Genomic DNA, 22371 nt, shown 5'->3' with positions numbered 1-22371 from the left:
GGGAAGGGGGAGGGAGGGAGGAAGAGAGGGAGAGGGAGAGAGAGAGAGAGAGAGTGAGAAAGGGAGAGAGAGAAGGAAAGTGCCTGCCATATAGAGAGACTTGGGGGAAGGGGGAATGGACAGATTTGGGGGGAGGGGAATGACAGGAAGAAAATTGGGGACATTGGTGGTGGGACATGTAAACTGGTGGAAGGATGGGTGCTGGAATATTGTATGACTGATACCTGATCATAAACAGCTTTGTAAATGTGTATCTCATGGTGATTCAATTAAAAACATACAACAACAACAACAACAAAACCCATGGGCCTGTGAGGGAGTATAGTGACCCATGTTTAATAAGACTGTTACTTTGCTTGTCTTGCATGCAGCCAACCTGGGTTCAACCCCTGGCACCCCAGACAGTCTGTCCACTGAGCATGATCAGAAGTGATTCTTGAGTGCAGAGCCAGGAGTAAACCTGAGCACTGCCAGGTATGGCCCCCAAACAAAGTAAACAAAATAAAATATGGGTCTATTTCCCCCCTGAGTTTAATCAAGTTTGGATAAAGAATGAAATAGATAAAAACACAGTTCTGGTTCCAAAGAAACAGACTAGCTCCCTGTTGCTAATGTTCTAATCAAAGTCCACAGTCCACTTACCTGAGTTGTCAATGTCCATGACATTAAAGATGATTTGCAGGTCAGATCGGTACCTGTACAGAGTCTCAACTAAGGAAGACTGAACCTAAAATAAAGATTTCCTGAGCGTTAAAACACACAGAATTACTCACACAGGTTGATTTTTGTTTGTTGACAGCAAACATCATCACCAATTTAAAGTATGTTATTTTAATAGAAATATTTATCTTTAATCAGATAAAAGACGTGTGTGTATGGGGGGGTACCCTGCCTTGTGGTTTGAATCATTAGCCCGTTCTGGGTCAAAGCAAATAAGGAAGCGGTAAGTAACAATAACCAAATTTACCGGGGAGGTTCTCTTCACATATGCAGAGTTTCTTGCAGATTGTTTCACTAAGTCCTCAGCCTAGCCCCAAGAACTGAACTACTGTTATGTCCACTTTACATATTAGAAAACAGAGTAATCAAGCAAGGAAACAAAGATTCACATGGCTGGCAAGTGGGATTTGAATCTCAGCTGCCTGAAGCTGATGCTAAGACTTGAGTCATCGACGTAAACTCCTCTTAAGTGAGGCCATCAGCGGTCTTCCTGAGGATACTTTACTTTTCCACCTCCTCTTTTATTTTCTTCTTCTCTTTGCTCTTAACATCTCATCTCCCTTACTGATAATCACCCCGTCTCAACTTCCCTTGGATCACTTCTAGCTCAAGGCTCTAAACGCAACATCTAACGCTATTCGCTGATTAGGTGGGAAGGGCTGGGAGTCTGAGTGGGGTGTGACAGCTATCCCCGAGGAGTCCCAACTAAGTAAGGAATTCCACATTTTAAAAAGTCTCAAAGGTATGAAATGTCAGGCCAGGAAGTCTCTCCACAGACAGTTTAGCAGGGAATGTGCGAAGTATTGCCAAGGGTGTGCTGGGTGGGAAGGCACAGGGCGACAGCTCCCCGCTGCTGGCCGGCATTTGAAAGAATCATCGACTCGACAGGCCTGGAGAAGCTTTGTCTTCCTTTGCTTTTTGTCTCCCCTCAGTGCCCCCACATTTCCTGAACTGATCACAATGGATTTAGGAGATGGGCCCCCTTTAGGCCTTTCCCTAAAACTCTCCCGTTCTCACCTACTAGGTCAGTGCTCTGCCACCTTTTTATATCTGGAGTGGTGAAACAGGAGCAATAATTTGCAGCCCACTGAGGTAGACATAAAAGATACTCATTATAATGAGGACATCTCTCTTTCTCTCCCACACACATAATAGCACCGCCCCAGGTGTGCCATGTGTCAAGTGACAATAACTTTGTTCCAGGCCAGCGTGGATCTGCACACTGGCAGCTGAAAGCATTGCATTAGCTGATCCCACACCCATGTTTTCCAAAGACAATGACATCCGTGGGTTACCCACAGCAGGATTTGCTGCATCCAGGTTTCAGATGGCCCCAGGTCACTTGCCTCTTTGATGGGTTTCTGAATGTGTACATCCTCGAAGGTGGACATGTATTCCACATTACCATTTTCGTCTGTTTTCACCAGATGCGAACTCAGGGATCTCCAGGGCAAGTTCAGTCCCAAAACGTTTTCCAGCGAAAAAGCCCACTGGCTCAAGGTAACTTTGCCTAACAACAACAACAAAAAAAAATCCACACAAGTGGTTGGTGAAGAACCACAGTTGCTAGCAGCCTGCGCTTCTGAGCTCAGCCTTTTAGGATTTGTCCTCCCAGACCCAATGGTTCTGCAGAAGGAGTAAATTAAGTTCCCACAAATCAGATCTTATATGCAAACAATCAGACTTTGGTGTTCAATCTCATTTCTCCTTTTTCCTGACAAACACCGTGAGATATATTTCTAATCAATGATCAGAAAACACTGATTGGAAAACACAGAAGGATATAAAGGATAACAGACTGCTTTTCTTTGAAGCTCTTTGGCATATTATTCAAATTCCATTTCCTTAACTAAGATCTTTTTATCTCCATATATTATAGGCAGCTTTTAGAGTATCTGGATTTTTTTAAAGATTGGCTTATTTGAAATGATTATAAATAGACAAAAACATTGTTATAACTCCTGGTGCTTCTTCTATGAATATAAACATGTATACATATTTTTTTCTTAAAGCCAAACATACAGTTTACTCTAGTATGTTTCACACACATGGATTATATATGGTAATATACATGAAGCAGATTTATTCTAACCCATTTTTTTTTTAATAGTTAGACTCTTTTTTTTTTTTTTTTGCTTTTTGGGTCACACCCAGCGATGCACAGGGGTTACTCCTGGCTTTTCACTCAGGAATTATCCCTGGCGGTGCTCGGGGGACCATATGGGATGCCGGGGATCGAACCCGGGTCGGCCGCGTGCAAGGCAAACGCCCTACCCGCTGTGCTATCGCTCCGGCCCCTCTAACCCATTTTTTAATGTACAATAAATCATGGTTCTCAGTCTTTATTAAGAAACATATATATAGCATAGTTTCAATAATTCTGCAATCATTTCATTATTCCTAGTCTCATTCTTAGAAATGAATTGCTTTATCAGAAGCTATTCACATGATTGTCTCTTTTTCTTTTCAGGGGTCAACCCAAGGTCTCACACATGCAAGGCAAGGCACTCTACCACTGGATATCTCCCTACCCCCTCCCCTGCTAGATTTTTAAAGGTTCTTGATTTATATTGTCAGATCCCTCTTTTACATTCTTTTCTCCAAATCCTGATTAGATGTATACTAACTCTCCTTATCCTACTTCTTATAACATTTGATCTTTATAATTTATTCTTAAGAAGTGTTCAATCTTTCATTTAATCCATGATTATCCTTTTAAAAACTTATTTATTTATTTTTTGTTTTTTAGGCCACACCCAGCAGTGCTCGGGGTTTATTCCTGGCTCTACACTCAGGGATCACTACTGGTGGGCTCTGTGGACCTTATGGAATGCCTGGAATTGAATTCATATTGGCTGCATGCAAGGCAAACATCCTACCCACTACACTATCATCACTCTGGCTCCCATTATGCCTTAAAAAAAACCCAAGTACTTTTTATAATCTATTTGGTTCTTCTTCAAATTATTTGTAAATGCATATATATGATTACATCATTTGTTTCCTTCAATATTTATCACCATGGGTATATGTATGGGGAGTATTTGATCTTTCTGAAACACACAGGCTGATGGTAGCAGGGAGAGGGGCTGCCAGTGAGTTCTGGGGAAGTCATATAATCAAGATGTGACTTAAGAAGCTACTGTCACTAGTCCTAAAGTAGCCATAAAGCATGAAGGTTTAACCCTCTTTGTGGGTGCAGGCATTGAAGATGATAAAACTCTAACCCTAGAGAAAGCTAGATCCCCAAAGTTCCAAGCTCGTCCTCTTCACAACACCCCAGGAACTGACTCTTATCTATATAGAAAGCCCCAGTGGGGACAGTTTGAATAAAACCTGTAATACCAACTTCGCAAAGGTTAAGCTGGGTGCACACCCCACAGCTCAACTTCGGATAAGAATTCTTGGCTCTCTCCCCTCTGGAAATGCTGTCTCTCTGTCTGTCTCTCTCCCCCCTCCCACCTACTGCTCCCATCTCTAAATAAAACGGTTTTACTTGAGGAGAGAGAGAGAGAGAAGAAACATGACTCCATAGAGGCAGGCGGTGGAGGGGGTGCAGGAGGGAAACTGGGGACATTGGTGGTGGGAAATGTACATTGGTGAAGGGATGGCTGTTGGAACATTATATAACTGAAACCCAATCATGAACAACTTTGTAACAGTGTATCTCACTGTGATTCAAAAAATAAATTAAAAACTGCTTCACTTCACAATTCATCTCCAGAAATAAATTATTTCTCTCTTCAACCTGAGGTAAGGACTCCCTGGGGACTCAGGTGGCCGGGACCAGTTCCCATGCCGTGAAAATCAAGTGGCGCTTTGATGCAATTTGAGAGGCTGGCCAGTGGGGCCGGTGGGATGCTAGTCTCTGTGCTGGGAAGGTGTTGGAGCCTTTTCCATTCCTAACTCCACCCCCCCCAACTTACCCCAAGGACCCCCAGGTGGCTTGAGCAGGAAAGTGGAAGCTCTCTCCCTTGGCTAAGTCTCCCTCATTCCCCACCTCTCTCATCAATATCCTTCGGAGAAGCCCAGGAGTCCTACACCACCGAAATCACCAACATCCATTCCAGTATCTGGTGCCCCGTTTGCTCTTTCTGCTGATTCTTGCTCCTGGTAGCTTAGTTCCTTGTTTGGGATCTTTGTGATTTCTTGTTAGTGGATTCACTTCTGAATATCCTAGTGGCCAACATTCCAAATTCAGGCTGCTTCTCACGAAGGTAGGCTTGAATGTGCTTGTGAGGAGTCAAAGGATAGTACAGACCTAAGACTGCTATAGCCGCTGCCAAGGTCCAGACATAACATGGCCCTCTCCAGTGCAACTGCTCTCTTCCCCTACTAGCCTATGGTTTAGTCTCAGGCTGTGTTTCTGCACCACTCTTCACATTTGCCCCAAGACAATCCAGCCCTTAGTGCCTGTCTGCTGTTCCACGTGCTCTCCTGAGCTTTCAAGGCACCTTTCGTGAGGCGAGGAGACGTGGCCCAAAGATTAACCTCACTTACTGTAGGTTGGTGAATGTGTCATGATTCTGTCCCTTTTAGAATGTGGCTGCTTCTTCATAGGAGGGCCTGCCTGTCTCGAGCACGCCATACTGTGAGAAATGACAGTCTCATTTAAACTTGTACTAGTTGCTGTTTTCACTTGAAAGCAGCTTACTGAAAAGAAGAAATATGCTTTTTTTCCTGACTGGGATAAGTCGAAGGGCTGGAGCATATGCTTTGCATGTGGGAAGCCCAAGTTCATGCCCCAGCACTATAAAAATGAAAAAGAAAGAAAAAGAAAGCCATATGCCTTTTTTTAAAGCACATAGTGTCTTATAGTTTATTATTAGCATCTCTATCATCATTCTTTGCTAGTAAAAATAGAGGACTGGGATCTTAAGGAAGCTAAGAAATCTAATGAAAACCCATCTATATGTAGCCTGATGTGTTTGGAAATGGGAAATAGTACAGAAATTTATTACCTGATTTATAGCGGTCTTGAAGTTGTAAAGCACGAACAAGGTCAGATTTTCGTGCTAGCATTCTCTCCTTTAGTATCCTCACAGCACTACTTTCAATAATATTCACCCTACGTTAAGAAAAAAATTCTGTTAGGGTTATATAAAACAGTCTATCCTGTTTTATAGTAATGTGCTCTATTACTACCTACCAGTTGTCATTTTAAATAATTTGCCTACCTTTACACATAACATGTTACTGGATGATAAGTGTGTATATATAAATGCACATATGGCAGACAATATTCCCCATGCTCTCTCTCTACTTTTGGGCATTATGGCTTGCAACACAGACACTGAGAGGTCATCATGTTCGGTCCATTATCTACTTTTTTTTTTTTAATGAGATATTCTTTTTTTTTTTTTTTGGCTTTTTGGGTCACACCTGGCGATGCACAGGGGTTACTCCTGGCTCTGCACTCAGGAACCACCCCTGGCGGTGCTCAGGAGACCATATGGGATGCTGGGATTTGAACCCGGGTCGGCCGCGTGCAAGGCAAACGCCCTACCCGCTGTGCTATCACTCCAGCCCCTCCATTATCTACTTTTGGCACTCATCTCCCATCCTGACTGATTCCTCCAGCCATGGAGGCAGGGGGAGGGTTGGAAAGGGGAGGATATACCAGAGATATTGGTGGTGGGGAATGTGCACTGGTAGAGGGATGGGTGTTTTGATCATTGTGTGATTGCAACCCAAACATGACACCTTGTAACTATCTCACGGTGATTCAATAAAATTAAAATAAATAAATAACTGCACATGTGTGCATATTTTAAGGAAATAAAACCTTAAGGATTAGCACTAAGTTTTCCTTTTTCTTTATTTTTATGGGCCTTCTGAGCAATGCTGGGGAGGGGAGCTCAGGAAGCCACTCCTGGAATGCTGGGTCAACTGGGCAGACTGGGTCAACGCTCAGGCCAGGCAATCCGATGCTGTTCAGGCTCAGGCCAAGCAGTGCTTATGAGAGTTAAGCAGTGCCAGGGATCAAACTCAGAGACTCACACATAAAAGGTGAGTCTAGACGTAAAAGGTGAGTCCAGACTTCTATAGACTCTTAAGTCTATCTAAGTATTTCCTTTATTATTTCCAAGATTCACGAGAAAAATGAATGTCTGAGCATTATCAAGAACACTTTGGAAAAAAAAGAAAATGAAGGACTTGCTACAGCAAATATTAAAATTCACCGTCAAGTTGCTGAAATAAAACAGTATTGACACAAACGAAGAAAGATATCTGAGTACAATATAATAAGAATTTCACAATATAGTGAATTATATGTAGAAGCAATAAACATGACAAAGGAGGTATTATTCAGTAGAAAAAGGGGTTTAAGAAATAGTATAGTAAATAGGGCGCTTGCCGTGTGTACTGCTGACCCTGGTTTTGATCCCCAGCACCACATGTGGTCTCCCGAATCACAGAGCCAGTGTGAGCCCTGTGCACTGCTGGGTTTGGCCTCCAGACAAACAGATATAATTTAGGAGAAAAGCAAAACATTTTACTGGCACTAGCATAGTTATCTATCTGTATGTTAAATATTTACCGTGGATAACTTACAAACATAAATTCAAAATAAGAAGGACCAAAAGAACAACGTTGTGATGTGTCATAGACCAATACCCAAAAAGTAAAATAGCTGATAGAAATCTAACCACATCAGTAATAACAGCATATGTGAATGGATTACTCAATCCAATAAAAACAGGAATGATGAAGCAGGATTCAAAAATAAAACAAGGAGTCTTGGGATGTGGCTCAGTGGTACATTGAGTGCCTGGCTTGTATGCATGATGCCACGAGTTTGATGCCTCATGCCCACCTGCTAGGTGTGATCTCAAATGCCACAATAAGTGAGCAGAAACAGGGAAAAAGGAAGATCAGAAGAAGGAAATGAAAGATGTTTAAACATAATAAAATAGAAACATCCAACTGAGCGTTGTCTAAAGGATACACACTTTAGTTTGAATGAGATAGACTTTGCAATGAAAACTATGGTGTTTATCAGAGGTAAAGGGGATTGGGTGTGGGAGGCAGGAAGAAAGAAGCCTTTCAGTGGTAGAATTTACCGGAGCTTTGTGGCAGGAGTGATGACAATGGTACACATATAGAGGTATGGTACTAACCCCCTGCAATCCTATTACACTATAAACCAATGATACGCCAACACAGAATTTTAAAAATGAAATTTAAAATAATAATTAATTGGTGTAGGCTGCCAGCAAGGGCATTAAAATAAATTTGTTCCAATAATAATAATAAAAAATTATCCAAAGAGAGGCCAGGAATGCAGCTCAGTGAGAGAGCGCTTGGCTTGCACAAGGTCCTGGCTTTCATCTCCAGCGCAGCAACAAAACACAAGACAGAAAAAAAGCACTTTAAGACAGAAAAGCTATTGCTAGTTTTTAGAGATACTGTCACTGTCCCTGTCATCCCATTGCTCATCGATTTGCTTGAGCGGGCACCAGTAACGTCTCTCATTGTGAGACTTATTGTTACTGTTTTTGGCATATCCAATATGCCACGGGCAGCGTGCCAGGCTCTGCTGTGCGGGCGGCATACACTCGGTAGCTTGCTGGGCTCTCCGAGAGGGGCAGAGAAATCGAACCCGGGTTGGCTGCCTGCAAGGCAAATGCCCTACCCGCTGTGCTATCGCTCCAGCCCTTCAAGAGATAAAGAGGAACATTTTGTAATTATAAAAGAATCCATCAGGGACATAAAACAATTATAAATGTATGTGTACCCGACAACAGAGTCTCAAACGGTAGGACATAAAAACGGACAGAAGTGAAGGAAGAAACAGACAATCAACAAGAATAGTTGGGGAATTTCATCACTCTGCTTTTAATAATGGATAGAACAACTAGGAAGAAAGTCATAAAAGACTTGAACAGCACTATAAACCAAATAGCTCTCACGGAGATATATAACATTCTGCCCAAGAGCAGCAAAACAGACATTCTTCTAGACATTCTTCTGAAGCTCATCTGGAACATTCTTCACAACAGAGCCCTGTGCTAGGCCATAATGAAAACCTCAATCATTTTAAAATGATTAAAATCATATAACTATTTTTTCTGCCTAAAAAGCAAATTATAGATTAGTAGCAGAAGGAAAATTTGGATCACTGCAATCCTAAATTATAAAGAAGTCCAAATAAAAATCACAAGAAAAACTGAAAATTGTGTAAGATGAATGAAAACAAAAATGCAGTATGCCAAAACACGTGAAAATCCAGCTCAAAGAGAACTTAGAAGAAAGTTTATAGCCATAAATGACTATGTCTTAAAAAGAAAAGAGCATAAAAATGTGGCTTAGTGGTAGAGAGCCAGGTGTAAGCCCTGAGCCCAGTCAGATGTTGACCCCAAACAAACAAACAAACAAACAAAAAACCAAAAAAAAACCCAAAACACAAAGTACAGAGGTTAAGGCACTTGCCTTACATGTGGCTGTGGCTACAACAATGGTGCAAATACCAGTAACATATGGTCTTCTGAGTACTCTGAGCCCCTGAGCATAGAGCCAGGTGTGGCTCCTACGCATCACCCAGTATGACCAAGGGTGGGGTGGGAGGAGGAAGAGACATCCCACAGAAAGGGAGAAATTACTTACAAACCATACATCTATAAGTCACAACTACATAGGATAAATAAAATACTTTCACAACGAAATACTAAAAAAAATTTAATGTCTAAGGTATGGAACAGAGAAATAGTACAATGGGTAAGTTGTTTGCCATGAGTATGCCTGTCCTGAGTTTGATCCCCAGCATCCCTTATGGTCCCTTAAGCCTCACCAGGAGTGATCCCTGAGCACAGAGCTAGGAGTAATCCCTGAGTACCACCAGGTGTAGCCCCAAACCGGAAATGTCTAAGGTAGACATTCTTCTCCAAAGAAGGTATGCAAATTCCAAAAAGCACATAAAAAGTCCTGAATATTGTTGGTCATTAGATAGATGCAAATTAGGTAATTAGATAGACCAAAACCACAATAAGATTCTACCTCATATCCACTAAGAAGACTATAATTTAAGACACCATAGCAAGGATTGGCAAGGATGTGGAGAAACTGGAATCTTCATATATTGCTGCTGATAATATAAAATGATGCAGTTCCTTGGGGGAAAATTTGCGAGTTCCTCAAAATTCTAAACATAGAATTATCAGACAATGAGTAAATTCCACTTTTAGGTATATACCCAAGAGTAAGGAAAACACATGTATGCACAAATCTTTTCTACCAATGATCAAAACAGCAACTCAACATAGTGAAAAAGTGGAAATAACTCAAACATCCATTAACTGTTTAAAGAAAATTCATACAATGAAATATTTTGCACCTATTAACAAATGAAGTACTGATATTCTATGACCTAAATGAACCTCCAAAATATTGTGCTGACACATTCAAATGAACAAGAACAACCAGTGCTGCCACGGATGCAGGGAGAAAGGGCTTCTCATTCATTGCTGGTGGAAATGCCGACTGGTTTGGCCTTTTTGGAAAACAGTGTGAACATTCCTCAAAAACTAGAAATCGAGCTCCCATTTGACCCAGCAATATAACTTCTGGGAATATACCCTGGAGGGTCCAAAAACACACTGCAAAAACACCATCTGTACTCTTATGTTCATTGCAGCACTATTCACAATAGCCAGGATCTGGAAACAACCTCAGTGCCCAAGAACAGATGACTGCATAAAGAAACTCTGGTACACCTACACAATGGGATACTACACAGCTGTTAGAAAAAAATGAGGTCATGAAATTTGCCTATAAATGGATGAACTTAGAGAGTATCATGCTGAGTGAAATGAGTCAGAAGGAGAAGGACAGATATAGAATGACTGAATTCATTTGTGGGATATAAAAAATATGTATAAAACTAATATCCAAGGCCAGGGAAAATGAGCCAGAAGGATTAGTCAATGGTTAGAAATTACCACAAGGGTATGGGGGGAGGGTAGTTAAGATAGAGGAGGGTCAATTATGACAACGTTAATTGGAAATGATCACTCTGGACAAGAACTGAGTGTTGAAAGTAGGTAAAAGGATATACATGATAACCTTTTAGCATAGGTATAGCAAACCATAATGCCCAAAATGAAAGAGAGAAAGAGAAAGAGAGAGAGAAGAGAGGTACCTGTGATAGAGACAAGCAACGGTGGGGGTTTTTTCGGGGAATAAGAGGGAAACTGGGAACATTGGTGTTGGGAAATTACACTGGTGGAGGGATGGGTGTTAGAACATTGTATGACTGAAACCCTATCATGAACAGCTCTATCTCATAGTGATTCAATAAAATTCAATATTCAATATTCAATAAAATAAAAAATTAACATTGAAAAGTATAGTGCTGAGGGCTGGGGATGTGGCTAAATGGTAAAGCACATGTATTGTGTGTATTAGACCTAGGTTTAATCCTTGACAACACACACACACAAACTGTGCTGAGTAAAAGGAGTTCAGTCACAAAAGATCACATACTGTGTGATCCAAATTTCACAAAATTTCCAGAATAGGCAAACCTATAGAAGCAAAGTAGATTACTGGTTGCCTAGAGTTGCAGTGGGGAGAGGTAACAATTTTGTCTCTAGGAGACAAAAATATTCAAAATTAGATTATAGAGATAGTTGCACATTTTCATAAATATATCACTGAATTGTATACTATAAATTGGTAAACATTATGGCATGTAAATTATAGCTCAACAATTATATGTATCTATAGTTATTAATATCAATACACACATATATAATTTATATAAATTTGATATGGAGAAAAATCCAGGAGCTATAATAAAATTACAAGAAAGTGTGATTTCGAGGCTGGAGCTATAGCACGGTGGGTAGGGCATTTGCCTTGCACACGGCCGACCCGGGTTCAATTCCCAGCATCCCATATGGTCCCCTGAGCACTGCCAGGGGTAATTCCTGAGTGCAGAGCCAGGAATAACCCTGAGCATCACCGGGTGTGACCCAAAAAGAAAAAAAAAGTGAGTTCATACAACATAAGCAAAAGTAAGATTCCAACAAAATATATGCAGCGGACCCATACAAATCGTCTAGCCCACATATGTAAAAATCTCTTAAAAATCTACCAGAACATGGCAAAGCCAATATAAAATAGGGTAATATTAGAAATAGGAAATTTGAAGAGACCATACAACATCAAAGACCAGGTATCTCCCAGCTCAGCTGTCAAATACTAACCAAAAAATGAGATATAAAATATTCATCAATTGGCTTGGAAATATTTAGGAAGAGTAATAATATCTGATAGTATGGATATACTAAATATGGAGAAATTAAGTATAAATTAATCTGCTTCCCAGATTGTTAACTTAAAACTCTTCTGAAGTAGCTAGCAAAATTTTAAACCCATAATTGTACAAATTTGAAATATTGGGGCTGGAGCAATAGCACAGCGGGTAGGGCGTTTGCCTTGCATGCGGCCAACCCGGGTTCGATTCCCAGCATCCCATATGGTCCTGTGAGCACTGCCAGGGGTGATTCCTGAGTGCAGAGCCAGGAGAAACCCCTGTGCATCGCTGGGTGTGACCCAAAAAGAAAAAAAAAAGGAATCTCAAATTTGAAATATTATGTGTAAAAAAATCTACACCTGGCTCTTGTCGCCTTCCTCTTTCCACTGGTGTATGTGCTTGATGGGGGTGAAGATTTCTACCTGTTTTACTGTTACAGTTCCTGTGCCTAAAGAAGTATGCGATACCTAGAGCTCAGAATATTTTTATTTGATGCTCGCCTAGGTTTGTTTTGTTTTGGGGGACCACACCTGATGATGCTCAGGGCTTACTCCTGGCTCTGCAATCAGGAATCACTCTTGGGGGTGCTCAGGGGGCCATATGAGATGCCAGGGAAAGAGTCTGCGTGAATTTCGTGCAAGGCAAGCACTTACCCACTGTACTATCGCTCTGGCCCCATGCTTGCCTACTTTTGCAGGTACAAGAAGAGGGTAGAAGCATCTACTCCAGGTTGTTCATTTTGGTTGTCTCCAGGGGGAAAAGATTACTGAGACACAGGGGGAAAGCAGATTGTTAAAATTATCTTTAGTGGCTGGAGTGATAGCACAGCAGGGAGGGCATTTTTGCCTTGCATGCGGCCGACCTGGGTTCGATTCCCAGCATCCCAAATGGCCCACCAAGCACCACCAGGAGTAATTCCTGAGTGCAGAGCCAGGAGTGACCCCTGTGCATTGCCAGGCATGACCCAAAAAGCCAAAAAAAATAATGTATCTTTTAGTATTTTTGTATTTCTTTTGTGGGGGGGTTAGGGAGCCACACCCAGCAGTGCTCAAGGGTTACTCTTGGCCCTGTGCTCAGAAATTACTCCTGGCAGGGCTCAGGGGCGCATATAAGATGCCAGGACTCAAACCCAGGGTGGCAGCACACCTTAGTTGGTGTGCTCTGGCTCCAGCTCCTATACATCTGTGTCTGGTGTCATTTGTTAACAAGAAACAAATGAGAAAATAACATAAACCATGAATTCCAGCTCATGGAGAGCCCCTTCAGTCATAAATACTTTGGGGTAGAACAGAGAATGGGACAGAGCTCCCCGGGATGTTTGCAGGTACAGAGATGGCTATAGATTATGAGACTGGGTGGACACGAAGACCTTTATCAGCATTCAATTCATGGTTATTCATGAACTGCTCATCCATATAAAGAGATGTAAGAATTGAAAGTTCCTCTCTTTTGCTTTACACCAGTGTAGAAACAATTAGGAATCACCGCCTTGCCCGTAGCTGCTCTCAGTAGCAGCGACACTCAGAGTTCTCCTCGGAGCATACACACCTTTGGTAAAGAGGTCTTGAAATTGTTGACTTAGTTACTTGGTATTGGATAATTCGAGGGTCTGAACCAGCACTCAGTCTGATGTAAGCTCCCCGATTGCTGCCTTCTTCATAGTAATTAGAGGCCGAAAATACAGTAATAACCTGATGAAAGAAAAAGGCCAGCTTCATGAAGAATGAGTTCTCCAAATGTCATTGAACAAAGTCAGAAATAGTTTGGTTCTTTTTTCTTTTCTTTTGGGGTCACACCCCGGCAATGTACAGGGGTTACTCCTGCCTCATGCACTCAGGAATTACTCCTGTGGTGCTCGGGGGACCTATGGGATGTTGGGAATCGAACCCTAGGTCAGCTGCGGGCAAGGAAAATGCCCTACCCGCTGTGCTATCGCTCCAGCCCCGGAAATAGGTTGGTTCTTAAAGTGCAAAAAGCAAACATAATCCCTGTGATTTTACCAAGTCTGATGGAATTTACTGTGAGTCCATCAGAGATACACAAGACTTTTAAACTGATGTCCCCAAGACTACTCATTTCCAGCCCGTACCTGATGGTCACAGGGCAGGCCCTCCTTCGTGGTCAAAATTTTGCAAATTATACTTTGCCAAGGGGATAAAGCCTTAATATTCTTTCCTGGTGCTCCTTGATTCAGAGTAGAGCCTGGCTAGTATCCCAGTAGTTTTTCTTCTACTATGAGATGACTTCTTTGGAAGGGTCATGCCTCCACAAATCCTGTGCTTTAAGGCTGGAAGAAGGGACAGCACCTACTTGGTTGGAAAGCTTGGGGGGCCCTGGTGAAGGATAGGAAGGTAATATACTTGTTGATGACCAGACTTCAAACACATGGCACTACAGACAAACCACTGCTATTTCTATCTGTTTTCTATTTACAAAGCAACCCTAAATAATACTTGCCTTACGCATGTTGCCCTGTTGGGATGAGGATACTATGGACAAATGGAGTTCAGCACAGTTCAAGTGTTGGAATAGAAAGAATGCCTAAGCACTTTGGCATTCCTTATTTACTGCTGTGCGCTTATAAATCAGGGGCATCTCAGGACAACTTGGAACAAGAAACCCATTCCTCAGACTTCAACGCTTTTGTAGACAACACTGGAGCTGCACCCTACGCTCCATTTTAGTGTCTGCTGCAGGCTGGCCACAGCAAGTGGCTTGCAGGAGACCAACTCAGAGAGTAGAGGGAATGTGTGTTTCATGTCCTGCATAAAGGAAGGGCCAAGGGTGGAAGAAAAGGAACTGCATTTCCTGGGGCTTTTTGGTGCTCTTGTGCAGGTAAGCAGTCTCTCAAGCCCAGTGTTCTGGAAATTTGACTTGAATAAGTAGAACAAAGCCTGTGTGTGTTCTTTAGTGACATGCATTAGAATTTCTACCTCTGGGATTAGGAAAGATGCCAGTGGGGGGAATAATCTAAATATCTTTGTTTTTATTAATTTTTTATTAGTGAATCACCATGAGGCACAGTTACAGACTTACAAATGTTCATGCTTGTGTTTCAGTCATACAATGGTCAAGTACCCATCCCCTCACCAGTGTCCATTTTCCACCACCAATGGTTACAGTATCCGTCCCACCACCCCCACCCCGCCTCTGTGGCAGGGCATTCCCTTTTGCTCTCGCTCTCTCTCTCTCTCTCTCTTTCTCTCTCTCTCTCTCTCTCTCTCTCTCTCTCTCTCTCTCTCTCTCTCCCTCTCTCTCTCCTTTTGGGTGCTGTGGCTTTGTTTTGTTTGGGGGCCACACCCAGCAGTGCTCAAGGCTTACACCTGGATCGGTACTCAGGAATTATTGCACATGGTCTCAGGGGATCATAAGTATGGGATGCCGCGAATTGAACCTGGGTGGGCAGTGTGCAAGGCAAGCAACCTACCCCCTGTGCTCAGGATAAGCCAAATATCTTAAGACAGAACTGAGGACTCCTGAGGGATAGTTAGGCCCCTTCAAACAATGATGGGTTCTTCTCTTGGGTCTTCAGGTCAGACCCAAGAGGTAGCCTGGGAGAGGCAGCTTGGGGGAAGGAAGGGTGTAAGTGGTGATGTTCATGACAACAGAGCTTACCTTCCCATCGTGGCAGAATTCAAACCCTTCGGGCTTACATTCATGAGATCGAATGAGCATCTTCAACTGGAATTTACTGAGAACCTTGAAGGTAATATCCGGTCCAAAATAGCAGCCCCCTCCTCTACTTGTGTTTGGGTAGCAGCCTCTCTTGCCCCTGGGATCACTCCACAGAATATCAATAACCTGTGAACAACAAGCAAGATTAGGCTGCAATTTATGAGTGCAAGTTTCTCTTTCTACACTCCAATGTATTTGCCAGATATAGGAACCCAAGTTACCTCAAGTCCATTTCTCTTTCTCCCAGTCACAAATGTTTCATGGGGTTCCTGCCTCCATGAATCTTCTTTCAGGATCTTTTTCTGTTTTGTTTTGCTCTGTGACCACACCCAGCAATGCTCAGGGGTTTCCCCTGGCTCTGCACTTTGGAGTTACTCCTGGCGGTGTTCGAGGGAGAGGGACCTTACGGGATGCTGGGGATTGACCCCTGATTGGCTGTAGGCAAAGCAAACGCCCTTCCTGCTGGTCTATGGCTCCTGTCCTTATTTCAGAATAATTTTAATGCCCATAGTCATCACCATCTATTTCTGCACAGCTCCCAAATAATGAGCAGAGCAATCCTGAGGGAGCCTATCTTTGTTTTGTTTTTGTCTTTCAGATTCTATCATAATTGTTTTACAATTGCTGAATCCACAAAGCTCTCCTTCTCCTTTTTTGTTGTTGCAAGCGCTCTTACACTCTCTTTTTTCCTTTTACAAATATCTGTACTTTATCATGTAACACCCCCTGCCCCCGCACTCATTATGCATCCCCTCCTCATTCCTTAGAGTCCTAGCTACATGCCCTTCTCTCTTTCTTTGGTTTGTTTTGGTCTGGGGCCATACCTGGGACTTACTCCTGGCTCAGTGCGTGGGTATCACATCTGGCAGTGCTTAGGGAACCATACACGATGTTGGGGAACCAATGAAGGGTCGGCCACGTGTAAGCAAATGCCATCACTCCTGTGCTATCTCTCCATTAGCCCTACATCCCATTCTTTACCTTGGGATACTAATTTTGACTCATTACCTTTGGAATCTACACTGATGCAGGTACCCCATAGGTTTGTCATTAAGTTTGTCCTTTTCTCCTAGTAGTCAATGTGAATGATCGTTCAGCCAGCCCAAGGACACAGAGGGCTAGAGGAAATTTTCTCCACTATCCAGGCACTTGATGTGTATCTCAAAGTTCTAACAAACCCCGATTCTTGGAACTTATATGTTTCACATTTTTCATTTTAAAAGCATTTTATTTAGACACTGTGATTTAGATGGGTTTCAGCCGACAATGTTCCTCCCTGCAATCCCTCCTCCCTGAGTCCCCAGCCCTCCACCGCTTACCCCGGTTTCCCTCTCCCTCCCCAACTTGACTCCTAGACAGCTACATTTTTAAGTTTAATTGTTGCAGTTTGGGTGCCAAGTTCAGAATAGTGTTGGATCTAGTGGTTTCAAACTACACAGACTCTTCATCTCTGCTGTAGGGCTCATGGCCCTTGCCTCTACGTTACTTGCAGCTCTCCCCCGTCATATGTTTCTTCAAAGGCCAGGAAGAAACATACAATTTTAAGTTATTCTGGTGGATTCAAAGGTCATAAAAAGAGGCCCAGAAATAATTGTCCCACTGACCATAACTGCACACCTAATGACAGGTTTTGGATCGAAAGGAGCTAGAAATAAGTGCTCCCTGAGTGCAGAGCCAGGCGTAAACCCTGAGCACCACCAGGTGTGGTCCAACTCACCATTCCCCGCCACATACACCTCAACAAAAACTACTTAAAGAAGATATAGACCAGGATTCTCTTTTCTCCCCGCGTTGAATTCCAACATTGGCACAATCCTACCCTACCAATAAATACAACAAAACCCATTCACTTACCTAGTGTTTGTGACCAAAATAGCATTTGAAATTTAAACTTTTTAGGTGGTGGCTCAGGTGCCGCTGCTGGCAGTGCTCTGAGGACCATGTAGTGCCAGGAGTGGGGCCCGGAGCTCCCTATGCAAATCATGTGCTGTAGCCCTTTGAACCACACCCCATACCAACACTTGGATGTTAAACTCAGTTACATATGATTCACAAACCATACACTAGTGTTTAGGAGGCTTGGTATGACCATTAGTACAACAAAGGAGGAACATGGACTAGGCAGAGATGAGCTCTAGAAAGAAGGGGTTTTCAAGGACGGTAGATACAAGGGCCAGGGGGATTGCCCCATAGCTGAAAGCCTGCTTCATGAGCAGAGGGGAGAAGGCAGATGGAATAGAGAAGGGATCACTAAGAAAATGATGGCTGGAGGAACATGTTGGGATGGGACATGCATGCCGAAAGTAGATAAGGGACCAAACATGATGACCTATCAGTGTCTGTGTTGCAAGCTATAATGCCCAAAAGTAGAGAGAGAGAGTATGGGGAATATTGTCTGCCTTAGATGCAGGGGGAGGGTGGGAAAAGGGGGGTATACCCGGGATATTGGTGGTGGGGGATGTGCACTGGTGGAGGGATGGGTGTTTGATCATTGTGTGATTGTAACCCAAACATGAAAGCTTGCAACTATCTCACAGTGATCCAATAAAATTTTAAAAATTAAAAAAATAAATAAACTCAAAATAAAAATTTCAAAAAAAAAGAAAGAAGAGGTTTAGTTTTTCAATTCCTACTTGATATGCGTAGGTAGCAAAAATCAGCCACCACAAAATTCATCTTCAGTAAAAAGCTAATTCATAGGAGGGGCCTGAAACCCACCCAAGCAGAGATTACTTTTGAAAGAGACTTAACAAATAAACAAGGGCACCTTCCTCACTAGGGGAAGACCCATTACCCTCAACAACTTCTATTTCTTTTTTTAAAGTTTGGCTTTTTTAAAGAGAACAGACTTATACATAAATAAAATAAGAGCAAAAACTCTAGACAATTACAAATGTTTCTACAAAATAAATATCACAGAAGTTAAAACATACATAGTAAACTTTACTGTGAGTCATTTGATATCCTTATCTCTGGTATTTATACCTTGATACCTTGCTACCCCAAAAAAAGTAGAGTCACACACTCAAACCTTCAAGTCTTGCTGTGAAATTATCCTGTAGTTGCTTATATCTATATTTGAGCCACACCTGGCAGTGCTCAGGGCTTAGTTCTAAACACATCCGGCAGCGCTGAGGAGTCACTCGTGGCAGGCTTGGGGGACCATATGGAATGCCAGGGATTAAACCTGGCTCACCTGCCCATTGTACTGTGGCTCTGGATGCTGTTGCTGCCATATTCTAAGCATTAGGTTCTCATTATATTTCTGAAATAAATATGAATATTACTATACTTAAAAATAGCTAAGAAGTGCACTTCTTTGACCCACACTCGAGGTTAGTAATGATCAACTCTGTCACACTTCTTTTCAACAAAGATGGTACAACTTTAATCAGCATACCTTTGTGTTCTTAAGTAACCTGTGTTTACTGGCCTTCCTCTCTCCCATAACTTTTCTAAGCTATCTCTGAAAATTTAAATGGCTGACTTACTCGATCCCACTGGGTTTCTCTCATGTATACAGCGGGTATGCAGCTATTAATCAGTTTCTCCTTACTTTTTCTCATATAAATCTGCCTGATTCTTAGTTGATCATTCATCTAGTCTATGAAGAACCCACAGGAGTATAGGATCTTTTTAAAAACAATTTTGGGCCACGTCTGGCAGTGCTCAGAGGTTACTCTTGGCTCTGTACTCAGGGAATCACTCCTTGGAGTGCTCAGGAGACCGTATGGGATGCCATGGATCAAACCTGGGTGGTCCGCATGCAAGGCAAGTGCACTAACTACTCTGCTACCATTCCTGCTTGGGTCACTTATTTAATGTTAGCAGATATGTCATTTATAATCTAATCACCCCTGGAAAACCTCTTAGCCTACCCTTAAGGCATCAGATACATAATATTCTACCTACAACCCTAGACAATAATATAGACCATAAATATTTTATATATGATAATGAATGATGTAGGATAAATAATATGTAACTAAGGAAATTTAATACTTTTTTCTTTTGACATATGCATGTAGATGAAGTTAACATAAATGAAATCAATGTGACTATACTCTGTTCAATTAGAATAAACACTAGTCAAAAATTTAACTCTCCAGCTGTCACTGTATCAACCTGGCCAAGTCATTTTACCCATTAGAGCCTGCATTGGAACATTAACAAAGTAAGGAAGATATATCTAACACTCATTTTTATTTGTTTCAAAGTCAGAAGAGGTGCCAGTTTTACAGAAATGTATTTCTTCAGAATCATCCATTCCATTAGTTCTGCATTCTGTCTAGGATTCATTTACTTGATTAGGTTCACCCAAGTGATTGTCATAACATTTAACTCAGAGGCTCACAATCAAAAAATTCCATAAAGGACCTTTTGTTGGTAAAATTAATTTCTCAGCAGAAATTATCACTTTTCTCTCAACAACATCCTTTCCTCTGAAGTGCAACGGCCTTTGTGGTAAGTGCATAAAAGAATAATTATTTATAACATTCTTTCTTGAAAAATTTCAGACCGAAAATTAAGCAAACTTCATTTAATGACAGCTTTTCTATGATCTGGTCAACAAGATATCTTGTTATATCTCTGCATTTAAATCTCCTAAATCTAAAAATGAAACCTGTGACAAGTGTCCTGTGCAGGTCTACAGCTCTGAATAATCCAATTTTCAAAAATATGCTTTGTGAGTAGGTTAATTCTTCTGAAGGATATATTAAATGGCCCTCTTCTTAGATACTCATATGATAAATTGACTTTTCTTTGCTATTTTTGCTTAGTTATGTGCCCTCCTTCCAGCTTTTGAGCATGTAATTTAAAAAGCTTTGCTCGGCGGCTGAAAGATAATACAGAAGTTAGGGGTCATGCTAACTCCTGGCACCACATGGTCCCATTAGCATCACAGGGTATGATCCAGGAAACCACCCTCGCAGCTCTCCAGCAGTGCAAAGCCGTGACAGAATCATATCCTTGGGCCCTGGCATTGAACTACTGGTTTGATTGGCCAAGAATTGCTGCTGGGGTCTCTGGGCCTCCTAGCACTCACTACTCAGGAGGTAGAATAAAATGAAACTAAACTAAACAATTTTAAAAGCTCCACTCAGCCTAATCCTTCCATCCTGACAGCTATGTTGATTTAGTGGCTTCCTGGTTATGTCCCCATGGCCCACTGGATGGATGAAGAAAGACTAGAGGAGCTTATTTCTTTCTTGAGCTCTCCTATCACTCTAGTGATCTTTCCCTTTGGAAAAAGAGGACAGGGTTTAGACTCAGAACTAGGATCACATCTGCGTTATCATTCAGTGACTGAGGAAGTGACTATGAGCAAACCATTTCATTCTTGGACATTTTGTTCATGAGACTACCTCATTTTTAAATAGCAACTCTCTTACCTACCTTCGGTTCTCCTGTTTCCCCCAATCTTGTTCTATTTTTATATTTTCCAGGATGTGTTCATTTAACATATTATATAACGTACTTGCTCATATAATAATATAAGATAATAGACCTTTGGTCCCTGACAGTCTCAAATCCAAGAATAGTGCCTGACATTTAGGCCCATAGTAGGTGCTCAAGAAATATAAGTTATAAGGGAGCCACTGCAAATATAATCGATATTACTTTTATACTCCTCTGGTCACCTTATTGCAAGTTGGTCTTAAGAGAAAACTATCACACCTATGTCTCTATACAAAGATATAACTATGGCTATATTCCCTATATTTCAGTGAATAAAAGATAAGACTCAAAGTATAGCATAAAAATTATGTACTTCTCAAAAAGCAAAAAAAAAAAATGCAGGGGCTGGAGCAATAGCACAGCGGGTAGGATGTTTGCCTTGCATGCGGCCGACCCGGGTTCGATTTCCAGCATCCCATATGGTCCCCTGCGCACTTCCAGGAGTAATTCTTGAGTTCAAAGACAGGAAGTAACCCCTGGGCATTGCCGGGTGTGACCCAGAGAGCAAAAAAAATTAATTAAATTTTAAAAAATTATGTACTTCTAGGAATTTTGCAAAAATAAAGGGACCATATTCTTTGTTACAATGTATATAAAAGAAAGAAGTCAGGGGGGGGGGAAGCTCTGGCGATTAGTTCTCAAGAAGTAATAAAACTAAGATGTGATTCAAAAAAGTTGATCTCACTAGCCCTAAACTAGCCAAAAAAAATCACGAACACCACTGGACCATATTTGTGGATATAGGAACTGAGGTTGGTAGATTATAACTGGCGCCAGGGTTGCCACACAGAAGGCTGGACCTCTGCAGGAGGGAGAAACTTCAATAGAAACAAAAAGCTGTGATCAGGGCATGAAAGAAACCCACTCAGAATTCAAAGTTCTTTCTCTACGGCAATATCCTGGTTAACTTATATCTACAGAAAACTCCAGTCCAAGGCAGTTTGAAGAAATCCATGTAAGATCCCATCCCAAAAGTCATTGAGGGCTCTTCCCCTATTGGAGAATCCCTCATTCTCTCTTAAATACATTACTCTCTCTTTCCTCATAACTTCTAAATAAAATGATTTTTACTTCACTATTTGTCTCTTGAATTTTTTTTCTGTAAAGGACTTATATAGAATCTGCGAAGAGATTAAAACTGATTTCCTTTTTCCTATAAAGAGCAATTTCTTGCTCTAGTCTGAGATTCCCAAGAAATTGGTGGCAGAGATTATTTTCTATGCAGTGTAGATCAAGTGGGATTCAGACACAATCTGCTG

The 22371-nt window shown here is 41.7% G+C and overlaps 1 protein-coding gene across 1 annotated transcript in view; it reads right to left on the bottom strand.

The window, feature by feature from the left end:
- The window catches only part of PPEF1 (protein phosphatase with EF-hand domain 1), a 126746-nt gene that overhangs the window by 1490 nt on the left and 102885 nt on the right, over nt 1-22371 (bottom strand). The window contains exons 14-18 of the mRNA XM_055120136.1: nt 15593-15778; nt 13526-13668; nt 5682-5788; nt 2067-2230; nt 643-727 (exon numbers count right to left, since the gene is read on the bottom strand). Of these exons, the coding sequence (XP_054976111.1) occupies nt 643-727; nt 2067-2230; nt 5682-5788; nt 13526-13668; nt 15593-15778 (685 nt within the window). The remainder of the gene's footprint in view (nt 1-642; nt 728-2066; nt 2231-5681; nt 5789-13525; nt 13669-15592; nt 15779-22371) is intronic.

The sequence above is a fragment of the Sorex araneus genome, chromosome X (assembly GCF_027595985.1).
Source record: "Sorex araneus isolate mSorAra2 chromosome X, mSorAra2.pri, whole genome shotgun sequence".
NCBI classification, from domain to species: domain Eukaryota; kingdom Metazoa; phylum Chordata; class Mammalia; order Eulipotyphla; family Soricidae; genus Sorex; species Sorex araneus.
Note: the sequence above shows the minus strand (reverse complement) of the source record. Positions and strands in the feature narration are given on the sequence as shown.